General features: G+C 37.2%; 1 protein-coding gene across 1 annotated transcript in view; it reads right to left on the bottom strand.

The window, feature by feature from the left end:
- GPM6B (glycoprotein M6B) overlaps positions 1–6,922 on the bottom strand; it is a 220,903-nt gene extending 213,981 nt beyond the window's left edge. The window contains exon 1 of the mRNA XM_051984507.1: positions 6,628–6,922. Within this exon, the coding sequence (XP_051840467.1) occupies positions 6,628–6,631 (4 nt within the window). The 5' untranslated portion in view covers positions 6,632–6,922. The remainder of the gene's footprint in view (positions 1–6,627) is intronic.
- Positions 6,923–26,912: the final 19,990 nt, after the last annotated feature.

Below are 26,912 nucleotides of genomic sequence, written 5' to 3'. Positions count from 1 at the left end.
CATATCTATAGTAGATACCCCTAGAGGGTGGACTCTTCTCTTTGTTTATGCAGTTGTTTCAATCATATCTGAGCCTCCACGACCCCATTTTGAGGTTTTCTTGGCAAAGCTAGTGGAATGGTTTGCCATTTCCTTCCCCAGATCATTTTATAAATGAGAAATTGAGGCAAATATTTGAACTTGCAAAAATTAATCTTTCTGACTCCTCACCCAGTACTTTAACCACTGTACTACCCAGGTGCTCTCTGGAGACAATAACTAGAAGTCCTGCTTCCCTCTTCCTTTTTCTGGTGGGGGAAGGGAGGGTCAGAAATAGAATGAGTGGCAGAGAATTAGCACAGACTGAGACAGATCATAGATCTCATTAGATTATCTTTGTCTCCAAATACAGTCCTATTCCACTCTCCTCTATTATTATTGAAAATACCACCATCCTTCTTGTCACCTTGATTCATAATCTCAATTTCTTTTTCCATTCCTCACTCTCCTTCATTTCACATTTCTAATTAGTTACCAAATTTAGTCCTTACTATCTCTGTAAATCTCATATTCTCCTTTCTACTCACACAACCATAACTCTAATTCAGACCCATATCCCTTCTCACCTAGTCTATAGTAATAGCTTGTTAATCTGTCTCCCTGCTTCAAAGCTCTCCCATCTCCTACCATCTGCCACACGGGTGCCAAAGGATTTTCCTAAAGTGTAAGTATAGCCATCTCATTCTCCATATCAATAAAATCTAGTGGATATTTATTGATTTTAGGATAAAATAATTCATCATTATATGATTCTTTCTGGCTTCTATTTCTGTGAAAATTTCATAATATGTAATTGCTAACATCAGATTATATATAGACAACTGATAAAAACTTTGGAGTTTATTAGAATTTTTGGAAGTTGATTCCATGACCAACCTACACAACTGTGGGCATTCCACACTCAGAGATTCCATAGTTGACCTAGTATCAGAGCAGATGCTTTAGTCTGAGTGACTTGGGGAACTCTGGACATACATAAGATTTCAGGATATAGAGCAGGCTTACCCTACAGACTTGGTAGAAGTACCAAACTGCAATATGGCACCTTCCACTAACTTTCCTATCCAATTGGCACACAAGAAGGGACATTTGGGGTGCCAAAAATTAACAACCACAAATGGCATTTGTATCATGGAACAGAACAGTGTAAACGTGTTTACAGTGGTTTTCTCAAAAATTTCAACATAAAAAAGAGTACAGTTTTCTCAATATGTTACTTGGATTCTTCTTTAGTATTTAAAATAATAGAAGTGGAGAGCTGGAAATTATAATAGGGATAAAATCAACTCCATTATTTTATAAAGAAACCAAGGTAAAATGTATATATATATTAAATGTATGTATACATGTGTGTATATAAAGTTTGTGTATGTATATATGTACATATACATACATATATATGGAGAAGGGGGAAACAGAAAGAAGAGAAAGAGACAGAGAGGAGACACACACACACACACACACACACACACACACACACACACACACACACAACACCAAAGAGACAGAGAGGGAGAAAGAAAGAGGGAAAAAAAGGAGAGAGGAGAGAAAGAGAGACAGAGAGAGACACACAGAGAGGGAGAAATAGAAGGAAAGAGAAACAAAGAGAGATAAAGACACACAGAGAGACAGAGAAAACTAGAAAAGGAAAGAGAGGAAAGAGAGAAAAGCAAAGAGAGAGACACAGAAACTGTGACAGACAGACAGAAAGATAAAGGGGAGAAAAAGAGAAATACAGAGAGAGACATACAGTGAGATAGAGAGGAGAAAGAGAGAGACAGAAAGAGAGGAGAGAGCAACAATCGAGAGACAGACAGACAGAAACAGAGAGACAGACAAAGAGAAACAGAGACAGAAAGAAAAGAGAAAGAGATACAGATACAGAGAGAGAAGAGAGTAACAGAGAGAAAAAGAAGGAAAGAGGGAGAGATGGAGAGACAGAGAAAAACAGAGAGAGGGAGAGAGAGAGAGAGAGAGAGAGAGAGAGAGAAGGAGGGAGGGAAGGAAAGAAGGAAGGAAGGAAGAGAAAAACAGAGAAGAAAGAGAAAGAGACAGTGAAGAGAGAGGAGAAAGAAAGGGACAGACAGAGAGACAGAGACAGAACCCAGTATACCATATTGTATGGGATAAAACTGATATTGGAAAATAAAGCTCCTGACTTCCAATCAAGTGCTATTTTCACCCTATCATATTGTTTCTCATAATAAACATTTATTTATATGGTAATTAACAATATTGAAAATTTAAAAACATAACTTAATTTTCATTTTTAAAAAATCCTATAACTAAATGGATTAAAACTATGATCCATTATATATGCCATATATATCCTATGTTCCTTTAAACATGTAATGACAACATTGCTCTCCTCAGAATATAGCAAACAAATGATGCACAAATTGTGGTTCTATAATTAGCAGGTGTTTTAGATTTGGATTCATTTAGTTAAACTTTTTTGACTATAATCTTAAATGATTGCAAACACTCTTAGGGATAGAGAGAACCAAGTTGATCCCTAGAGAGGAAAGTTACTTGGCCAAAATCACATAGGCCCTGGACATACATAAAATTTCAGGATATGGGGCAGGTTTACCCTACAGACTAGAAGTACCAAACTGCAACATGGCAGAGCCAGGACTTAGGCCTTTTATTTCTAAATCCAAGGTTTTTTCCTAGTACACTATGCTGACTCTCTTAATTTGATAAAAAATTAAATGAAAAATCAAATGGTGCATGTGTGTACATATATACACACACTAACACACGTATATAATACACTAACATAATATAAACATATGTATATACACATCAATACATGCAAATTATGCAACACCTTAACAAGTGACATATATTCACTAATGTAGATGTGCACATTGCATTATATATACAACACAATGCACATTTGCAAACACGTGCATATATACACAATAACACACATATACACATGTACATATCCTAACACACATACATAGCATGTGTATGTGTGTATACAAAACACACATACACATTGTATACATAAGAATATAGATAGATGTCCATGTATGCATATATGCATAAAAGCAGACATAACAATGCATGCATACAACACATATGTATTCACACATACATGTATGTATCAAATCAATCCTGGGAGATTGATTCTTAGTTTACAGAGAGTAAGACTTAACTAGTCCTGTGTTGTGTTGTGACTTACCCAGGCTCACATAGCTTCCTGAGGATCACATCTGAACTCAAGCTTCCTGACTCCAGGTCCAAAGCTCTTTTCACTACACCATCTAATTGCCTCAAATTCCTTCTCTATCACTTATCAGCTATATTAAACTAGGGCAAGTCAGTTAACTCTTCTTGACCTCAGTTTCCTCATTTATAAAACCAGAGGACTGGACTAGACACTTGCTATGCATTCCAGCTCCAAATCAATACTCTTATAATTTGATACTTTACAAAATCACACAGAAGACAACTAGGCGACACAGTGAATAGAGTGCTGGGTCTGGAGTCAGGAAGACTTAATTCCCTGAGTTTAAATCTGATCTCAGACACTTATTAGCCATGTGATCTTGGGCAAGTCATTTAAGTGTTTGCCTCAATTTTTTCATCTGTAAAATGAGATAGAGAAGGAAATGGCAAGCCACTCCAATATCTCTGCCAAGAAAAGTCCAAATAGGGGTCACAAAGACTCAGAAATTACTGGGAAAAAAAACAAACTAAACAACAAAGTGACAAAAGATTTGTCATATGCATTGGAGAGTTTCCTTACGTTAATTTCAAATCAAAGACTTCTAGAATAATCTCCTATCACAGCATGTTAGAAGTAGAAGAAGCCCAAGATATCAAGTCCAATTCTCTCATTTTATAGATGAGGGAAAAGTTAAGTGACTTACTTAAAATTATATAACTAAATAATTGCTCAGCTAAGACCGGAACCTGAATCCCTTGCCTTTCAGACTAGTGGTTCTGATAATTACAATAAAACAGATTAAACAAATTTTCTTGTAAAAACTCACATCTTGGATGTTTCCAAGTTCAATGAGTCCAATCAAAATATTTATCAATATATAGTAATTAAATATATCTGGAAAAATAAAATCAGTTCAAGGCTTTATGGTATATTTACTAACACTCTTAACAAAAGGGAAGTGATGTGTTTCTCTTTTGGCACTGAAAGAACTTTTTTTTTAAATTCTTTATAACTAAAACCAAGGATACAGCCAAAATCCCTAAAGTATGTGCAAATTAACATAAATTGGCAGTTCAAGTCTATAACCAACTATTGTATGAGACATAATGTACTTCCTTGAAGAAAAATAAGAAAGAACTGATTTGTGAAGTTGTTTTGTGAAAATTGCTTCTTCTATCGCTATTTAAATAAAAACACAAATTAAGCAAAGCAGTCAGTAATATTGTGAATGGTCATGTTTTACAATACAATGGCCAAGTATCATTGATATAAATAGAAATATCATTAGGTGAAAAAAGTCAATTTCAGAAAAAATTACTCCATGCATTTTTAAATACAGCATTTGGATGTGACTTCCAAATTCTGGCACTGCAGTTACTGCTAGAGTAGTTATCATGAGCTAAGCAAACAACAGAGATTATCTGATTCTCCATGGAATTTTTGCAGATCCAGCACTGACCCAGCTAACTACTATCTGAGTTAAAAGAATACACCCACCTAAAGGCCTCACATCCTCTGAATGCTTTTATTCCTCTGAATTCCTTCCTTGACTACAATAACTTTCATCACGTTACAGTGGATTTCAAGGTTCCCCTCTCCCCTTTTAAAAAATCTCTTCCATTTATATTCTGACTTGGATTACCAAACAACCTCAATTCCCCAATTTGAGCTCAAATTCTGTTTGATTTTGATGCAGAATGGAGAAAAAGTTCCTCGGAAACAAAACATACCACAAACATGGCACAACTAAGCTGAATAAATCAGACATTCTGATGTGTTCACTGGTTTTGTATTGCTGTGTATTTTCAAATACATTTCTGTTTCTTGTGTTAAGTATGGTTTACTTAATGTTTTGGTCTGCTCAAGAGGCAATAATAGCTTAAGCAATTTAAGGGGGAATAAACCCAAAACTTTTTACCCAAGTTACAAAGGAGATAACATTTAAAAGCACATTGCAAACTTTAAAAAGCTATATAAATGCTAACTAGTTACCAAAGCTACAATTCCTGCTGTTGGGTAATGAGTACTGTAACACTCTTTATGAGAAGTCTGCTTTACATTCCCACAGCATATGTTAAAGGATATTTTGCTGACTACAGCATTTTAGTTTTTTTTTTTTTTTAAAGGAATCAACATAGACTCACAACAGACTACTTCCGCCACGCTTCAGGTTCAAGTTTTTTACATAGACCAGCTGCGGGATCTTTTTAGCAGACCCATCACGTTGCATTCTAGTTAACTAGATTCTCAGGATGAAAGGAGGAGCCCTGGGTCATATAGTCCAAATACATTCTGAATGTTGTTTTGTTAAGTTAAGTATTTTTAAGCCTAATCACCTCAGAATGCTTCGTTAAGGTACCAAATAGTTTTGAATGTTAAAAGGAAGGAAGAGGGGTTTAAAAGGCAAAAAGGGGATGTCTTTTTTCTTATATTTTTCCATACCCCTTTGACAATATTTCTTAAACCGAATCTTTCGAAACGCTGTGCTTAATGAGGATTTAATTCAAAAAAGACCAAACGAATTAACTTTTTAAAAGCCACGAACTTAAAGCTGAAAGCGAATTTTCAGCTCTCAGATGAGGAATCTAGGAGCAACAGCTGCTGACTTTCTTTTGGGAACGAGCCAAAGACGGGTCCTGGGAATTCTGTGAGGAGATTTAACCCACTATCCCCTTTAAATTGGGGGAGGGATTTGGGAGGAGGGGAACGTGAGGATACTGTGGATTACTCTCACTCCAGGAAGCCACTTAACTAGAAGCTGTCCGTTTTAGGATTCGGCCTCCAGAACAATGCGGGTCAGCCCAAATTGTCCTGGTCAAATAAACGGGTAAGGAATTGTAGGGATGATGAGATACATAGGACTTGGGGAAAGATCCATCTTTACCCCCTAAAGCTCCAATATTGCCCCTCTCCCCATCCCCTACCTCTACCTCAATAACCTCTATTCCAAATCACCTCCAGAATGCCCTCAGGAACTCCAGTATACAAACAGCCCAATTCAATTTGGCGGTCCCATTTCCATGGACCCCCGAAGCCCTAAAACCCCTCGGATCTTTTAGTCCCTCACCCTTTTGACCCAGTCCCTGCAGTTGGTGCTGCCTGGATCTCTCAGCGCAAATCAACTGGTCAATCCTTCGTCCCCGTACACTCTTAGACAGTTTAAAGGTTACCCTCTCTATGCCCAGCATTGCAAGGCACCTGCGCCCCCTCCCCTTTCTCATTTGCAGAGAAGAGCAGCCCAATCTCGAGGGGGCCAAGAGAGAGAAGTAACTCCATCACCTGAGGCTGGCCCAGTTAAGTTGCTCAAGAAGTTCCCAGCTTCGTGAGGTTCTAAATCTTGAACTGGAGGAGTGGGGGGATTGGGGATGCCAAGAGGGATCAGCGAAGCGGTTCAGAGGTTCACTTACCCATGGCTGGGAAAGCAGAGTGGATGCTTTGGGCGCTGGCTTTTCTTGCAGGGGTTTGCAAAAGCTGGGCTGGGAGGGTTGGTCAAGTTTGCAGGTATTGCCTTGGAGCTGTGGCTGCTGCTGTCGCTGTCCCGACTTGCTGCTGCTTGCTCTCTCTCCCAGCTAAGTCGGGGCTGGCGTAAGGAAAGGAGGGGGAGAAGGGCACGTGCAGAGCGAGGTCCACGCGGGCGGGGGTGAGCCGGCAGGGGAAAGCCAAGCTCTGTGTCTCTCCCTCTCTCTCTCTGGCTTCGGCTTCGGCTTCGGCTCGCGCCACTGGAGCTCAGATAGCACAGGGGTTGGCAATGTGAGGGGGAGCTGACGTCAGAACCAGGGGCTTTGTGAGCGTGGAATGAATGGAAGCCAAAGCAGGCTGGGAAGCCCGCAGCTTCCTTTGGGACCCCTGAGCAGAGGCGGGGGACTGGTTGGGAGGGGGATTTATTCACCCTCCGTGGGAAGGTCAGAAGATTCTTGGGATTGAGGAGAGCAGAGGAGAGAAATCCCCAGCTCTGCCAGTAATGCAACCCCACTCCTATTCTATTGCTTATTCGAATTGGCATTTGATGGGAAAGCCAAAACAGGTGTCAATTGAAATCCCTAGAAAATATAATAACTAAGTTGCATAAATGTAGTGTTTGTCACATTTTCCTGCCAATATATATTGGTTTAACATCTTTAGTTTGCTATGCCAACATGCATCTGTTTTAAACAATATTACTAATAGGAACTTATTTTTATAGTACATTAAGATTAACTGATAACAGTTAATGTTCCTCATAACATTCTCCTAGTCATTCTTCAAATTTTACAGATGGAGATCCTCTGATAACTTTCAAAAAATGACACTAGTAACCAGCGTCCTAACTATGATTCCAACCAAGGTCATCAAATTGCTAGGTTCATTCATACACAATAGAGAAAGGCTTTTCTTTCGGTATCTCAAAATTGCTAATAAGTAACTCCTTGGCTCCTCAGGCTCAACCAAAGGCTAAAGAGACTGAGTTAAAGAACTTCTCACAGTCCTCTGAGTTTATGCCTTCAGGGAAGGATTTCTTTAATACTTCTATTCTCAGAGAAATCTTTGCAAGGATCTGGCTATGGAGATTGCGTGGGGTATCCTGTTCATTTTGTGATCCTTTTTTTTTTTTTTTAATTTGTTATTTTTTACAACTGGCATTTTTCTTTTGATGGTTTCGGGAAAAAAAAGAAAAAAAATCTTATGACTAGACAGTTATGTAATCAAGCAATTACCAATAATTCAATGACGTGTTTTAGTTGACATAGGACCTCTTTCCACCAAGATAGGCCACATAAAGATAATTTGTGGTTTTGGCTTGTGATGCCTATGGCAAAAGGTGGGTTTCTAACAGAGAGATTCCTGATTTGGGTGGGATCCCTGAAGCCATCAGTCCCATTATTATCACAGTAGCAATAGTTGTAAATTGAGGAGGCAGATTTCACCCAGAGATTTTTTAATAGCGATTTCTTAAAAAGAGTTTGGGAAAAGAAAGGAGTGAAAAGAAGCATCATATTATGTCATTCTACTGAAACATCCCGGATCAGTAGATTTTTAATGTAGAGTCATAGAATTTAGAGCTTGAAGGGAATCTTTAGTGATCATTTAGTCCAATTTTCTCTTCTTATGAATGAGACCCAGAGAGAAAAAGTGACTTAATGTTACAGAGTTAGCAAGTCTTACCAGTCAGGGCTTAAATCCAAGTCCTCTGACTCCAAAGTGTCTGCTCTTCCCACTCCAGCAGGCTGTCTTGATTAAGGGAAAACAATATCCAGGCAGAACTGTGCAAAGAATAATGATATTTTAAATAAAAGGATAGAGAGATGAGAACTGTATGTATTCAAACCGTACAGCTATTTCCATCAATTCCACAGAAATAATCACTATATACAATTTCCATCCAGAAAACAGAAGGCATCTCCCTTGATGGTTTTCCTTTTGCTCTACTAGAGTCTCTCCCTTGTATATGTATTTACAGGGATACTCCTTGCCAATGATGGCCAATGGTTTCACTGTGATAGAAAAAGAAAGGAAAGGACAAAGAAAGAAAGTAGACAAGAGGATTGTTATTAAAAGAAAAAAGGAATCTATCCCAAATTTTGTTTTTGGAAGGAAACTGTTTTTTTTTTCCTACATCCTATGAGAAATAAACATGAAAAAAAAAAAAGAAAGAAAGAAAACCTATCTCCATTACAAGTTGAAACAGTTTTGGTGGCATATAGAATCATTCTGATACACAGTGAGATACAAGCTTAAGCTTTCATGCATCAAGATGAAAGTCTTCCCTTTTGTCCACTTTCTATCATCCCTTAGAAATCCTGGATTTTTTTTTCCACCAGAGAAAAAAGGAGTAGCAGCTGTCCAAATATTAGAGTTGTTCAATATACAATGGAGTTTTAAGCTTTTTATAAAAAGAGGCATTATCAAGACAGATGTCAGAAGCTTGAGGTGCCTTGGGTAAGATGGAATTATTACAAATTCAAAAGTTCAGGATGCCTTTATTGAGAATTTTTATTCAAAAAGGGAAATCCACAGATTTCTTTGAAAAATTTAAATATTCATCAATATATTGGATAATTATAGATTTGATAGTTCTATTTCCAAGAAGTTGGTTTTAAAGTGAATGTCTATGAATTATATTTTTCCCCAAAATGACCTTAAATTGGCAAAATGTTCCCAAGGGAGAAAATGAGGTCCCAAAGTTTGATTTATATAATTACATTTAATACCAGATCATAAAATATTCCTAGGCTAAGACACCTCTACTCATTTTTGCATTTATTGCCATTTTACAATGGACTCCAATTTTTTTCCCACCAAAGAAAATGAAAAACTATGTTTCATGTTTATACATAGATCTTAACTAAGAAGATTATAAATTAGTAGATGATAGGAACTATTCATGTTGTTTGTTTACTCCTGTCCTCTCACCTCAATACAATTCATTTCCATTTGTCTTTTCAACTTTTACAATACTTCTAGAGGAATAAGAGCCCTTTATTCTCTCTAATACTAAAGTCTTTCCTTCTGAGACTTTTTACTTTTCTTATCTGTTCACTCCCAAGCATCTTCAAATTCTTTAGCTCCAATAATATCTTTCTTCCTGCCTTAAAAAATGCAGAAATGTTTCCTACCACACAATACACAGCCTTATTTGCTCTCATATCCCTTTAAGAGTAGTGGTTACTATGCCCAAAGGGCAGTCAAACTGCATTCCCCTTGATATAACACTATTAGGTCTGTATCCCAAAAAGATCATAAAAAAGGGAAAAGGACTCACAAATACAAAAATGTTTATAATAGTTCTTTTTGTGGTGGTAAAGAATTGGGGATTGAGGGGGGATGCCCATTAGCTGGGGAATGGCTAAACAAATTGTGGTATTTGAAAGTAATGGATTATTATTTTCCTATAAGAAATGAAGTAGGTAGATTTCAGAGGGGGGAAACATGGAAAGATTTACATTAACTGAAGTTAAGTGAAATATAATTAAATTAAGGAAAAGAATTGTAGTTAAAATTCCTGATTATTATTCTGAATCATTTAGGAGAAGCTGACTCAGAATAAAATAAAATCTTCTCCTAATTCTGCCTAAAAGGGTACTGATGATGGAGAAACAAATATTCTTCTGACATGTGGATCCCCTGAGTAGCATCAGTGCTATTTGAATGCATACTTTAATATTTCTGCGTCTCCAATGGTCAATGACTATAATAATCTAGTGTTTAAACTCAAAGACTCCAGCTTCTAGGATAAGAACTCACTATTTGACAAAAATTGCTAGGAAAATTGGAAAGTAGTAGGTAGAAATCAGGCATTGACCAGGTTGAAATGTGTTCACAATTTAGATATAAAGGGTGATACTATAAACAAATTAGGAGAAAAAGGGATAGTCTACCTCTTGGATTTGTGGAGAAGGAAGGAATTTTATGGTCAAAGAACTAGAGAATATTATGAAATGCAAAATGGATAATTTTGATTATGTTAAACTTAAAATTTTTTGTACAAACAAAATCAGTACATCCAAGACTCGAAGGGAAGCAGAAAACAGGAAGAAAATTTTTACATCTGTGGACTTTATTTCTAACATATATAGAGAATTGACTTAAATTTACAAGAATACAAGCCATTCTCCAACTGATAGTCAAAGGATATGAACTGACAATTTTCAAATGAAGAAATTAAAGCCATTTCTAGTCATAAAAATGTTCTATCACTTTTGATTAGAGAGATGCAAACTAAGACAATTCTGAGGTACCACTTCACCTATCTCAGATTGGCCAAAATGACAAAAAAAGATAATAATAAATGTTGGCGGGGAAGTGGAAAACTGGAATGCTAATACATTGTTGGTAGAATTGACTCACTCAGAGTGGACTGATCAAATCATTCTGGAGAGTAATTTGGAACTATGCCCAAAGAGCTAAGAAACTCTGTATATCTCTTGTTTTAGCAGTGTCTCTACTAAGTCTATTTATATAATAAAAAAGGGAAAAGGACTCACTTGTGCAAAAATATTTGTAGCAGCCCTCCTATGGCAAGGAACTGGAAACTGATAGATGCCCATCAGTTGCGAAATGACTGAATAAATTAAGGTATATGAATGTTATGGAATATTACTGTTCTATAAGAAATGATCAGCAGGCTGGTTTTAGAAAGGCTTGGAGAGACTTACATGAATTGATGTTAAGTGAAGTGAGTAGAACCTCGAGATCATTATACACAGCAACAAGAAGATTATATGATGATCAACTGTGAAGGACTTGGCTTTTTTCAATAATGAGGTGATTCAGGCCAATTTCAATAGACATGTGATGGAAAGATTCATTTGCATCCTAAGAGAGAGTATCTATGGGTACTGAATGCATACCACAACATAGTATTTTCATCGATTTTTTTGTTGTTGTTTGCTTGTCTTGTCTTTCTAATTCCCTCTTTTTTGATCTGATTTTTCTTGTGCAGCAAAACGAATATGGAAATATGTGGAGAAGAACTGTACATATTTAACTCATATTGGATTACTTGCTATCTAAGGGATGGGAAAAGTGAGGAGAGGGGAGAAAAATTTGGAACATAAGGTTTTGCAAGGATGAATGTTGAAAATTATCTTTGCATGTATTTTAAAAAATAAAAAGCTATTATTATAAAAAACTTTCTGAGTCTCATAAAACTTAGCACTACTTTTTGCCTTATATGAAAGGACAATAATGATAATTTGCTCATACATTGATAAACGTACACTCCAATAAGTCAGAAAGTACAAATACTGTTCTAGTGTTTATTATTTTGAAGAATCATGAACAACTCATTAGAAAGTTTGTAGATGAAGAAAACTATATACACTATGGAAAGACCAATGGAAGCTACTTTCCAGATGCAGAGGTATCTCCTACACCAGAATAGGAGCTGGGATGATTAAATCTATCACCAGGTTGTCTCAATGATTTTGAGTGAACATTTATGCAGGTCTATGACCCCATATCAGGGGTTCCTTACTGTGTGTGTGTGTGTGTGTGTATGTATGTGACACATAGACTTTTTTGTAATCTGGTGAAGACTATAGACCTTTTCTCAGAATAGTTTCTAAATTCATAATATAAAAGTTGTAAGATTACAAAGTGAATTAATTACATTGAAATACAATTATCAATATATTAATTTTTAAAAATTTTCAGACCCCTAGATTGAGAACATTTAGCCTATATCTTAGAATTGACTTCTGTCTATCTTCATTACAATTATGAATTTAGAGCTGAAATAGATTGTGAGCATGAACTAAACCCACCCTTGCATTTTAGAGACAATGTCCCTGAGAGTCAGTTATGAAAAGCAGTTTTTCTAAGGTCACATAGGAAGTAAGTGGAATACTTGAGATTTTAACTGATTCTCAATTTGGCACTCTATCTCCTACATGCTATCTCTTTCATGATTCTTTCTGTTCTTTTTGCTGTCCTCCAACAGAGTTGGATTAGTCAGTAGTAGAGTTAGCAAGAACAGTGACTAAAATATTGAGAAGTCAGATGCTCACACTCACAGGACCAGAAGTGTCTCTTAAAAGATACAATCACTGGCTAAGATGACAGGAAAAAATAATGATGAATGTTGGAGGGGATGCGGGAAAACTGGGACACTAATGCATTGTTGGTGGAGTTGCGAACGAATCCAACCATTCTGGAGAGCAATCTGGAATTATGCCCAAAAAATTATCAAATTGTGCATACCCTTTGATCCAGCAGTGTTTCTATTGGGCTTATATCCCAAAGAAATACTAAAGAAGGGAAAGGGACCTGTATGTGCCAAAATGTTTGTAGCAGCCCTGTTTGTAGTGGCTAGAAACTGGAAAATGAATGGATGCCCATCAATTGGAGAATGGCTGGGTAAATTGTGGTATATGAATGTTATGGAATATTATTGTTCTGTAAGAAATGACCAGCAGAATGAATATGAGAGGACTGGCGAGACTTACATGAACTGATGCTAAGTGAAATGAGCAGAACCAGGAGATCATTATACACTTCGACAACGATATTGTATGAGGACATATTTTGATGGAAGTGGATTTCTTTGACAAAGAGACCTGAGTTTCAATTGATAAATGACGGACAAAAGCAGCTACACCCAAAGAAAGAACACTGGGAAACGAATGTAAACTATCTGCATTTTTGTTTTTCCTCCCGGATTATTTATACCTTCTGAATCCAATTCTCCCTACGCAACAAGAGAACTGTTCGGTTCTGCAAACATATATTGTATCTAGGATATACTGCAACATATCCAACATATAAAGGACTGCTTGCCATCTAGGGGAGGGGGTGGAGGGAGGGAGGGGGGAAAAAAACGGAACAGAAACGAGTGTCAATATAATGTAATTATTAAATAAAAAATTAAAAAAAAATAAAAAAAAAAGATACAATCACATCTCTTATCTACTAGATAGGTGGGAAGTTGAGAGTTCTTATAGCTAATAAGATCCCTCTAATGGAATTCTCATCCTGGGGTATAGCTTAGGCTGTTTATTGTATTCTCCCATTCTACCGTGGTTCCTGCATACAGGTAACCTCTTAACTAGGGATACTAATTAAGTGGGCATCACCATTGCATGCTATATAGATCCTTGGGGCTGCTGATGGATGGCATAGTGACTAGAGTGCTGGACCTAGGGTAGGGAAGTTCAAGTCATTTAAAATTCTACTTGCCTGAGTTTCCTCATTTATAAAGTGAGGATAATAACCTATTTCTCAGGGTTGTTGTGAGAATCAAATGAGATAGGGCAGCTAGGTGGTACAGTGGATAGAGTACCAGCCCTGAAGTGAGGAGGACCTCAGTTTAAATTTGGCCTCAGACCACTTAACACTTCCAAGAAATGTGATCCTCGGCAAGTTGCTTAACCCTAATTACCTCAATAACAACAACAAAAAAAGAATCAAATGAGGTAACAATTGTTTAAGTGCTTAACACAGTACAGTATATAAGTGCCACACAATTGTTAATTATTATTATTTGTTATTTTTACTTCATCAGGGTGTGTAGGGTGATGAGAAGAGAATAGAAATGCAGCAGGGTATTGAAGATTTACAAAGACAATAATGTGTAACATTCCACTTCGCTTTTAGTTCAAAAGGCATCTGTATACAAAAATAAGGTGATTTTGTGTGTGTGTGTGTGTGTGTTTTCTGGTGAGAGAAAGTACAAATGATCTCTCTCATGTTTTGATATCACCATTTTGGGGAGCTTAGAATGAAAAGACTAAAATATACATATATGTATGTATGTATGTATATTTTTATATATTTCTTATTCTTTGTATCTATAGTATCTTTTATTTGATACTGTTATCCCTTTTGACTATGGCAGTGTTACCTACACATTAAGCTCAATCATAGTTTATAGAAACCTATCAAAGACTTATAAAAAATTCCATAGTGATAGATATACTGAACTGAAAGATGATCCTTGTTAAAAGATTAAATTGCAGAGTTCCAAAAAAGTCTCTTAGTCCAGAAAGGTTTTATCATTTGGCAAAGATTTCACTTATCCTTGTTGCATTTCCCAATGTCCTAGTGCCTTGATGGAGTAAAAATCCTAGAATAAAAATTATTTTTGGCTGAGATTTTGCCTTTTTTTTTTCTTGCAAGCAATTTCTGGAGAGAAGATCATTGAAACATAAACACTTGCATTTTGTACTTTTTAACATACTGATTATACTACAATTTATATACATGTATATGTATATAAATATAATCAAAGCAGTTATTAAGATTCCACCTTGTACCAGATACTGGGAATAGAAATACAGAGAATAAAATAATCCCTGCCATAAAAGAAGTTATATTCTTTAAGGGAATGTAACATATAAGCATATATAAGTAATAAGTATGTAGTTATGCTCAAGATTTCTCACTTCCAATACAATGTAAATGTCTTAAATAAAGAAAAATCTTATTTTTCTTTGTAGATTCTTCAGCCCCTTTAATAGTGTCTTATTCATAATAAGTACTCAGTGAATATTTGTTGAATTGTATTGACTTCAGAGATCAAGTTTCTTGCCAGTAGTAGAAACCCTTTTTGTAGTGACCCTGACACTGCCCTGATATTATGGAACTCTTGTTTAAGTACTTCCAACAATAGGTGTTGTCTATCCTTTTGGAAGAGGACATCACAGGCTGATGAATTGACATGAATTAGATTTAAGTGGTACAGAACTGCACAAAATTGTAAATCTTATCTCTCTTCCAGAGTCATCAGAGTCCAAGACAAAAGTCGGGATGATTGATTTAGGTTATATTGGATGACTTTTTTCATTTTAGATGTCTGACCAAGCTCTAAGTGCTCTGTAGTGCCTGCTTAAGCCACATTCATGACCCTGGGAACAAATTGTTCTCATCCACTCATTCCATCAAGGAAGTCTTCACATTCTTGGGGTAGTAAACTCCTTAAATTCACTAACAGGTTTGAGACTTCTCAATTGCCCACAACCTGGTATAACCAATCTGCTGACACAGTTTTGCTGAAGTGTGACAGCTTCTTGGAACTACAGATTAGAGTTAGGTGAAAGATAGCTATCAAAGGTGGGTAAGCAGTCATGAAATATCCTCACACCAGGGGTGCTAATCCTCCTTGAACACCCCATCCACCCCAATCATAGGTAAATAATATTCCTTACAAAAGTAGTTTGTTCCACTGGTTCATCAATTTTAATTGCTGGCATATTTATTCTTCATATTAAGTAAAAAAATCTCCTTCCTATAACCTTTAGCCATTGAGTCTGTCTCTGTCTCTAAAACAACATGGAATAAGTAAACTTTCCCTTTCAAATATTTTGGTTGCTATTTTATCTTCCCCAAGTATTCTCTTCTCAAGCTTGAACATGCCCAGTTCCTTCAACTGTTCGTTTTATGACTTGGTTTATTGGTACCTTCATCCTAAATTTATTTAAATCAGCTAGTTATCTATCTTTGAACTGGAGAAGAAAATGTCAAAATACTTCAGGATCTTTACCAAAGAATCCCTCCAAAATGGGATCACAAAGAGTTGGACATGTCAAAGCACAACATCTGAGCTATCATTATTACCACATTCCTAGCAGTGTGACCCTGGGCAAGTTCTTTATTTCTGTTTACCTCAGTTTCCTCATGTGTAAAATGAGCCAGAGAAAGAAATGGCGAACCACTTCAGTATCTTTGCCAAGAAAACCCAAAATGGGGTCACAAAGAGTCAGACACAACTGAAACAACTAAAATCAGAATTATATTTTTTTAAATTGCCTTTCCTTCCTTTGCATTGCATTGCTTTTTAGAGATATTCATGGGTTACCTCTCTCTTCTCTGAGTTTTTTTGAGATCTGTTTTCTAAAAATTGAGTCTTCTCTACTTGTCTGACTAAGCATAGTAGTCTTTTCCTTTAATGTTATGAAATCTAAAATGATGGTATCAACTCTTCCCAAAGTTTCCATCATTTCTTTATCACCAACTAGGTTTTTTTTTTCCTTGTTTGTCAGAAATAAATCTCTAATGTCTGGATTAGATCCATGGAGGGCCTCAGGATCAGTCAGAATCAGGATTAATAAAAGTTCTTGGTCTTTAGGGGGAGAAGTGAAGGAGGTAGGCAAGCTGCCACATGGTTTGCCAAAGATGTATCCTTGATTCTGGAATCCAGAGTCTCCAGCTTCTTTCCTCCTCATCCTGCAGCGAAGTGACTCTGACTTCTCTCCCCCTGCCCTCCAATCCTGCCTTCTATTATCCCACCACCAAACATTCAGCAAGCACCAATAATGAGGAGATGCATCACATCACCATTTCATCTAAATATGTATGTAGAGCCATTATCTTCACATCAAATAGGTAATTAGTCTTGTGTTCTATTGTCTGAATCAAGCATACCTTTTCAGAGTTTTCAGCCTTCTACATCTCCCACTTTCTTTTGTTTTAGAACACAGGTGCTCATGCCCTTCCTGACTTCTCAAGGAGGTGAGAACCGCAAAAGGAAGGTGATCACACCTGCCTGACTTCTCAGGAAGGGAAATGAAAACATTAAAAAGGAGAGAAATGAAAACCACCAAAGGGAAGTGGGGAGTCAAGCCAGATATTGTTAGCAGGTTTCTGGGCTGAAGGGTCTTACTAGAAACAGGTTTGCACAAACCCATCAGCATGGGAGATATTATTACACAAGCACATAGCAATAATGCACAGACTATTAGTGATGACTCTCCTCACAGCCAGTGAAGGTTCAATGTGGTGTAACAAACATTAATTGTACATGCAAATTTGGAACTATGCTCAAAAAGTTATCAAACTGTGCATACCCTTTGATCCAGCAGTGTTTCTACTGGGCTTATACCCCAAAGAGATACTAAAGAAGGGAAAGGGACCTGTATGTGCCAAAATGTTTGTGGCAGCCCTGTTTGTAGTGGCTAGAACCTGGAAAATGAGTGGATGCCCATCAATTGGAGAATGGTTAAGTAAATTGTGGTATATGAATGTTATGGAATATTATTGTTCTGTAAGAAATGAACAGCAGGATGAATACAGAGAGGACTAGTGAGACTTACATGAACTGATGCTAAGTGAAATGAGCAGAACCAGGAGATCATTATATACCTCAACAACGATACTGTATGAGGATGTATTCTGATGGAAGTGGATCTCTTCGATAAAGAAATCTAATTCAGTTTCAATTGATCAAGGATGGACAGAATTAGCTACACCCAGAGAAGGAACACTGGAAAATGAATGTGGACTACTTGCATTTTTGTTTTTCTTCCTGGGTTATTTATACCTTCTGAATCCAATTCTCCTTGTGCAACAAGAGAATTGTTTGGTTCTGCACACATATATTGTATCTAGGATATACTGTAACCTATTTAACATGTAAAGGACTGATTGCCATCTGGGGGAGGGAATTGAGGGAGGGAGGGGAAAAATCGGAACAGAAGTGAGTGCAAGGGATAATGCTGTAAAAAATTATCCTGGCATGGGGTCTGTCAATAAAAAGTTATTTAAAAAAAAAAAGAAAGAAAAATTATCCAAATGTTGAAAATATCCAATGTTGAAAATAAAAAGCTTCAATTAAAAAAATTGTACATGCAAGTAGTGATATAAGCTGCAATATTGATCAACATGGTATTGTAAAAGATTTCCAGAAATCCTAGAAGGAGTGTATATAAATAACAATCACACATACGCCTTCTTCAGCAGCCAAGAGATAGTCCAAAGCCAATCTACTGTCCATTATTTTATTTGTCAGGGAATCCAATGATCCCTGCAAGTTTTTGCAGTCCTGCAAAAGTCTTATTATGTGTTAGGGAATCCAATGATTCCTGCACACTTTGAAGTCCTGCAACAGTCTCATCATGTCTCAGGGAATCCAATGATTCCTGAGGATTTTCAAGTCCTGCATCAGTCTCATTAACAATTTTTGATGTCCATGAATCAAGTGCCATAACTGCAAGGCTCTTTCAGTGGTGGGCACAATCAGCGATGGAACCACCCAGTGTGTCTTGGATCTTCTCCTGTGTTTCAAGGGTCTGCTCCATCTCTCTCCAATGGACAAGGCAAATATGGCTCATTGGCACCCATCTGATTCCTTCTCCATCTGTAGAGATAAAAGAAAACCCTCTCCCCCAAGCAGTTAGCCTATCTGGTCCCTTCCATTCACCACTTTCTGGATCTCTCCACATCACCTGGCGATTATGTAAAGATAGTGGAGCTGCTCGCACTGGACACTGCCCTTCCTGTGGGTTATAAAACCTGTCTGCTGGAGCCAGTGCATCTTTGTCAAAAATCAAGAAGTTAATAGTATAAAGAGCTAAATTTAGAAGTTCTCTAGGGTTACCTGTGGTTCCCCTTTTCTTTTGTTTTTGGAGGAGCATCTTAATGTTGCTGTTTCTCCTCTCTACTATTGCCTATCCTTGAGGATTAAAGGGTATGCCAGTGGTGTATAAAATCTTATACTGTGCACAAAAGTGTGCAAAATATTTAGAAGTATATGCAGTTCCCTTATTTGATTTTATTGCTTGTGGCACACCCATAATTGCAAATGTTTGTATAAGGAAGTCAGTGAGCACTCGGGCTGTCTCTTTTGCTGCTGGTATTGCAAAAGTGAATCCTGAAAAGGTGTCTACTACAACGTGGATAAAAAACAGATGACCAAAAGATTTATAATGAGTCACATCCATTTGCCAAATTTAATTGGGTCTCAAACCACGAGGTTCTTCCCTGGAGGGAGTGTAGGAGTGTGGAAAGGAAGGCAAACTATACAGGCTTTTACTATGCTCCTAGCTTCCTCTCTTGTTATTCCAAATTGTAAATGTAAAGCTTGAGCAGCCTGATGATATTTAGAATGAGCTTCTTGGGCTGCCTGAAATAAAGGAGTATTGGCTAATGTGGTTAGAAGGCTATCAGCTTTTGAATTACCATCAAAAATAGGACCTGGAAGTCAACTATGTGAGTGGACATGCAAGATATAAATATTATCTGGATGCTTTCTCACTTGCTCTTGAAGTTCCTTAAAGAGCTGATATATATTGGAAGCTACAAATTTTATTTGGGCTGTGGCAATTCTTTGTACCACACTAACTAAATAGGCTGAATTAGATATTATATTTATATCTCCTCGATAATAAGAGCTAGAATGATTGCATAGAATTCACTTTGCTAAGTGGATTGAAAAGGAGTTCTGACTACTCTTTTTATGGTTGTCACAAGAATATACAGCACAAATGTCATGTTTGGATGCATCTGTAAAGATAGTTGGTCCTTTAAGAGGAACTTTAGGAACCTTTTCTTCAAGAATCCATTGCCAATTATGTAATAGTCTGGTTATATTTAATAGAGACCTGTGTGTAAAATTTGGAGCTGTGGCCAATAAAATTTGCCACTCTGGGATGATTTCACAGCATACATTAATTTGTGCATTGGTATTAAAGGTATATATCTTGGCAGGTCTTATCCCAGCTAATTGTACTGCTCACTTAATGGCCTTTAATAAAATTCTAGCCACAAGCACTGGGAATGGAGTAAGGCTTTGTTCTGGTTGTGCTGGGAGGTTCACCCACTCTATCACACTGTCTTCTTGATGAAGGACTGCTGTGAGTGCCTCTTGTGTAGCAAAAAACTGATATTTCCAAAGGTTTTTGGGTGACTCATTCAACCACATTGGATAAGGCCAGTTCAACTTCTCTCAAAGCCTCTTGAGCTTCTTTTGTAACCTGTTGTGGTGAATTTAAAGCACCATCTCCCCTTAAAATGTCATAGAATGGTTACAATTGATAAGTACTCAAGTCTAACACTGGATGCATCCATTGGATATCTCCTACCAATTTCTGAAAGTCATTTAAGGTGTTTAGGTTCTCTGTTCTTAAGGAAACTTTTTGTATTGTAAGTACATTAGGGTATACTTCATATCCTATATATTGAAAAGGAGCATGTCTTTTAATATTTTCTGGAGCTATATGCAATTTGTAGTTCCTTAGTATTTCTATGGTCTTTTTTCTAACATTTGTTCCTCAGATGCACATCCCAATATATCATCCATATAATATAATAACATTACTTTTGAAAATGCTTTTCTTACTGGAATAAGAGCAGCAGCAACATACTTTTGACACATAGTAGGGCTGTTTTTCATTCCCTGTGGCAAAACTGTCTATTTATATCTTTTATAAGGCTCAGCTAAGTTAACGCTAGGCACTGAAAAGGCAAATCTTTTCATATCTTCCTTATCTAGAGGGATAGAATAGAAACAAGCCTTAATGTCTATAACCCAAAGAGGCTATTCTCTAGGCAATTGAGTAAGAGATGAAAGTCCAGGCTGAAGAGTTTCTATAGTTTTCATCTGTTCATTTACTTTTCTTAAATCAGTCAACATCCTCCATTTTCCAGATTTCTTTCTTACAACAAATAGCAGGGAATTCCAAGGACTTAGAGAAGATTGTAAGTGTCCTTGGTCAAATTGCTCCTGTATTATATCTAATAAGGCCTGAATTTATCACTAGCTAAAGACCACTGTTCTACCCACACTGGTCTAATAGTTTTCCATTGAATAGGAACAGGTGAAAGTGTTGACAGGTCTTCAATAGCAGCCTAAAAACCAAAGTGCTCCTTTGTAATTCTAATTATTGTAAAATGTCTCTTCCCCACAGATTGATGGGGATTTTTTCAAATATAAAAAGAGTAAAAACTCCTGTTTCACCTTCAAATATCCATCTTAAAGGGATAGCACTAACTTCAGCTGCTATTGATCCTCCTATGCCAGACATGTAGATGTCTACCTTAATCTTTGGCCAGTGACTACTGTGTTTCCCCGATAATAAGACCTATCCCAAAAATAAGCCCTCCCCTTACTGTGTAAGATTCCTCTAAAATAAACCCTCCCCCGAAAATAAGCCCTATTGAGATTGCTACTGTAATGAAGGTGATCCCCTGCGCTACATGCTACATTATGGTACCCTCTGTATGCACCGTTCCCCTCTCCTTCTCCCCCCCGGGTGAAACGCACACCGCGCTCTGAGCTGCATCCAATCAGAGCTGCAGCAGTGAGCGCGTCATCCTGTTCTTCCCCAGTGATTTGCTTGCTGGCGCCATTGAGAGCAGTGCCACGGAGGAGAGCTGAGGCAGGACAACATAAAAACCTGGTATGTAAGTGGGAGTGAGGGGACATGATGGAGGATAAAAGTAGAACTCAGGGGGCATGATGGAGGATAAAAGAAGAACTCAGGGGGCATTGTGGAGGATAGAAGGAGCACTCAGGGAGCATGATGGGGTTAAAACATTATTGAGGGGCATGATGGAGTGAAAAGAAGGACTGATGATCATAATTTTATTATTCTGTCTGCACGGGTCACCTGTGTTTTGGCAATTCATTTGGATGGAAAGAGAGCCACACCTCTAATCATCAGTAAGGGCAAGAAAGATAAGATTGAACATGTATCAGGCATTTACGTTCTTGAAACCGAAAAAGCCTGGTGTACGCAAGCCGTTATAAGAAAGTGGGTTGATTTAATGCTGCTACTTGTTATGCGAGGTAACCAAAGAGGTCTGATAATCTGGGATTCAGCCAGCACTCACCGAGCTAAAGAAATGAAGAACTTCCTTGCAGAGAGAAGAATAGATCAAGTAATGATTCCTGCAGGAATGACTGCCTATCTCCACACCCTTGATATTGCAATAAACAAGCCATTCAAGGACCATTTGCACATGGAAATCAATGACTACATTGAAAATAAAATGGAAAGAAATCAGCGTGAAAACTTTGTGAAGCCCTGTCTGCAAGAAGTCATGACTTGGGTAAAGAAGTCATGGGATAAAATTACTGACAGCTGTGTCATCAAGGCACTACGAGCAGGTTACCTGGACAAGACATGTTCATTTAAAGAGAGCTATATTGCTGGACATGACAGATTGGGTCCACTTCTTCTGAAGGAAATAGAGGCACAAGACATCCAGGACGGAATTCAGGGTATGGACACTTATGATGATGTTGTTGAAGAAGATGACATGATCATTATTGAATAAAGGTACTTTTTTTTGTTCATATTTACCTGTTTATTAAAATTGCTGTCGGAGAAACACGGTAGGCTGGAGAGGAATAGATTTCACCTCTCCAGGGGATATCTCAGTACTCCCAGCTGCATAGAACTCTATTCTCCCCAATTGTAATCCCTTTTTCCCCATCAGGTTGTCTCCTGACCGATTGATTATATGATCCCTTTCTCCAATCAGATTGTTTCTTGGCTGATTGGTCATGTCTGAATACTGAACTTCTAAAGACTCTCTGGGTATAGCATTGGCTGCCAACATGCCCCAAGTATTTTTCCCTGAATCAATATATATTCTAATGCCCAATGAAAGCCTCTGTTGCATTTTGGACATGGGGTTTGGGGTCTTGTTCTCCCACCCTGTTTTCTCATTCTGTCTTTATGTCAACGTTGAGCTTTCAAATGCTCTACTTAACCACATTGAGAGCATTGATGAGTCTCTCTGGAAGTCTCTTCCCAAAAGGGACCCTGTCTTCCCATGTTCGAATCTTGAGAAGTCTGCATCCATACAGAACTCTGTACTTGAAACAAGGATTCTTACAAGGTGTTAAGTCATTGGAATTGATAATACAATGGTTATCTAGTTTAGCATGGTGATTGATAGTTCTCTAGTTAAGTATGATTGAATTAATCAAATAATGGCTCCCTAGTGAAATAATGATTGGCTTATACTCAGTGTAGAGCATATAAGCTGGGACAAACTCAGCTAAGGTCAGAGCCAGATTCATTCATTTTATCTCACACCACCATGGTTGCTAGCCTGCACTTCCCCCACTGAGACCAAAGCCAGTCTGAAAGGCTCTCCAGAAAGCTGGCCCAGGCCCTAGGCAAGGAAACTAGATTGTGAAGGGGATAATAAAAGATTTGGACTTTAACACCTGGCTATTCTCATGGTGATTACTGAAACAAAACTAACAACAATATTACAATAGCCTGGATATAAAAGGTATTTGTGCCTACTGTGGCACAGTGTCTTATGATCTCCTCTAAAGGACCATCCTTATGTAGTCCTAGTATAATTCTTCTGTAAACCTCATTAGCATTTTCTTTAGCAAGTTGTCTTACCATAATTTTGGTTGCTGCATTTTCACCAGTAGTTTCTATGACAGCTGTCTGCAGATGTCCCACAAAATCAGCAAAAGATTCATTTGGATTTTGTTCTATTTTCGTGAAGGCTTCCCCTCTATTTTACCTTCCTGGAAGGGTGCCCCATGCTTTGATAGCAACAGAAGCAATTTGTTCATATGCTGCTATGGAGTAATTAATCTGTGCTGAAGTGTCTGCATAAGAACCTACACCTGTTAGTTGGTCACAGGTGATTGGTGCATTAATTCCAGTTTGCCTATTTTGTTGGGCTTGTATCCTACAGAGTTCACTATATTCAGAAAGCCACAACAAGTTTTGATCAGGTTCTAAGCATGTCCTTGCTATAGATTTCCAGTCACTAAGGGTTAAAATTTCATAAGCCAAATTCTGTAATAACATCTTAACATAAGATGATGTAGACCATAGGAGGGTCAAGATTCTGCTAGGGTGTAGGTGAAGGTGAAGCTGGGCTCTGAGAGTGAGAATCACCACACCCCTTTAAGTTTACTCAACTCCCCATGCCTTTTGATGATATTTTTCATTAACCTCTCCCTTTTCTTCCTCTTTCTCCTCATGCTTTCTTGTCTGGCTGTTTTCCTTAAAACTTTTCTTTTTTCTAGAACTTGTGGATTCTTTAAGGCCAATTGTATTATGTTGTATATATAGAATATTTCCTTGGAAATTAAATCAGGACTATTATCATTGTAATATTCACACAGTTGCTCTCCTAGTAGTTTCCAATTATCTGCTTCTATTTCCTCTTCCTTGGAGAACCAAGGGGATGTGCATTCTAATGTTTGCAAGAGTCCACCAATCTGCTCCCAAATTACAAGCAAATCTTGCCTCTTTATTAGTCTAAGTAAGCTTTCTATCAACCTCCCTCGGGGTGGGGGTGGGGATGAGGGAGGATCTTTTCTTAATATCTGCCCCATTTCAGCTAGAAAATGAAAGTTACTAGTTTAGCCCTTATCAAAGTTCCCTATTTGCCTATTTTAATGCTCACCTTATTTCCTGATCACAGGGACTTCTTCACTGAAATTACAGTTCTTAGTCCATGTTGGGATGCCAAATGTAATGTCTGGACTAGTTCCCTGGAGGGCCTCAGGATCAGTCAGAGTCAGGATTAATCAAAGTTCTTGCTCTTTAGGGAGAGAAATGAAGGAGGCAGGCAAGCTGCCACTCAGCTTGCCGAAGATATATCCTCGATTCTGGAGTCTGGAGTCCCCAACCTCTCTCCTCCTTGCCTGCAATCAAGTGAGTCTGACTATTCTTCCCCCCCCCCCCCATCCTCCAATCCTTGCCTACAATTATTTCACCACCAAACATTCAGCAAGCACCAATGGTGAGGAGAGCCATCACATCACCATCTCATCTAAATATGTATCTAGAGCCATTATCTGGTAGTGAATAGGCAATTAGCCTCAGGTGCTCTGCTGTCTGATTCAAGCATACCTTTTCAGAGTTTCAGTCCTCTACATAAATCCATAATGTTTAGCTTCATCTCTGTTTCCTTTCCCTTTTCATCAATGAAATTTCCAATAAATTTAGTCATGGATTCGTAGTCTTCTAAATACATTGACAAGAAATCCAGAGAATTGAATTCTCCTATTACTACTGTATTTCCACCTTGTGACAGTTTCCTAATATGTATCATGAAGCATTTCAATATCCTTAATCTAGTTGGACAGTCATCATATAGTATATTTCCACAACAATTTTATTTTTCCTTCATTTCCTTTTTCATATTCAACATTTCTACTATGTTTATGTCCTCAGATTAATGACTTTCAATGAAGGTTTTTGCCTTATTAACGTACAATATTACTTCTCTATCATTTTTATCCAATAAGATTCTTTTGAAGATGTAGTTGTTTTGTAATCCAAGTAATATAGTTTTATGTACTTATGTTTCAATATCTAATTTGTTTTATATTCTACATTCTATTCATTGGTATATTTGAGACCATAAGATTATTATAATATTTTTTCTTATAGTTTCTCCTCAATAGAATGTAATCTCCTTGAGGTCAAGACTTGTTTCAATTTTTGGTCTTTGTATCATATGTATCAGGTAGAATATCCTATACACAGTAGTTTCTTGCATATTTTTGCAATTTAATTGAATTCTTACTTAGAATTACTGATCCTATCTTTCTATATGATTTAGCTTTCTATGTTACATGTGTTGCCTTTCATGCTTTCTGGTTTCTCCATCTTTAAACTTGATTTAAAAGTCTCCTACTCATTTAAGTCTACCAAATGTCTTCTTTCTAATCCTTCCTAGAGCTATTTCATTCCTTTCCAGGGGTTCATTGTTCAGATACTTCAAGCCATGATCCATAAAGGCAAGCCTTATCATTTTGGGACAATTTTTTCTAAATTTTAAAAATAATTTTTATGGATAATTTGTTTTTATATCTTTAATTTCTGACTATATCACTCCCCATTCCTTTACTCAGTGAACCAACCAGTTCTAAATAAAAATAAAATTGAAATAACAGTGGGAAAAACTCAATTCAGTAGAACTAGCCAACATATCAACTGAGTTTAACTGTGTGGGCGATTTTCTACACTCAGTATGCTACTTCAGCAAAGAAGAAAAGGAGATCCATTTTCTTATCTCAAAAGGCACAAGTAATTCACAATTTTGCCAACAGTGTATTAATGTCTCTTTTTCTGTGACATCAATAATTCAAGGTTATTGCCTTTGGCAGCATTCTAGTTATGAGATGAAACTTTGGAGTAGTTTTAATTTTTGTTTTCATTAGTATTAGTAGTGTAATAGATGGAGTTGTAGAATTGTCATAGTTTACAATTCTTTTAAGAATTGCTTATTTGTCCTTTGGCCATTTATTCTTTAGGAAATAGTTTTTGGTTTTATATATTTGCATTTGTTCCCATGTATCTTGTTTATTGGAGATATCTGATGCAAAAATTCTTCCCTATTCACATAACAGCAACATTGTGCAATGATCAATTGTGCAATCAATTATAGATTTAGCTCTTCTCAGCACTACAATGATCAAAGACAATTTCAAAAGATTCACATTAGGAAATGCTATCTATACCCAGAGAACTCTGAATATGGATTGAAGCATACTATTTTTACTTTTTTT

The sequence above is a fragment of the Antechinus flavipes genome, chromosome 3 (genome assembly GCF_016432865.1).
Source record: "Antechinus flavipes isolate AdamAnt ecotype Samford, QLD, Australia chromosome 3, AdamAnt_v2, whole genome shotgun sequence".
Classification (NCBI taxonomy): domain Eukaryota; kingdom Metazoa; phylum Chordata; class Mammalia; order Dasyuromorphia; family Dasyuridae; genus Antechinus; species Antechinus flavipes.
The sequence above is the reverse complement of the archived record's forward strand: the minus strand, read 5'-3'. Positions and strand labels throughout refer to the sequence as shown.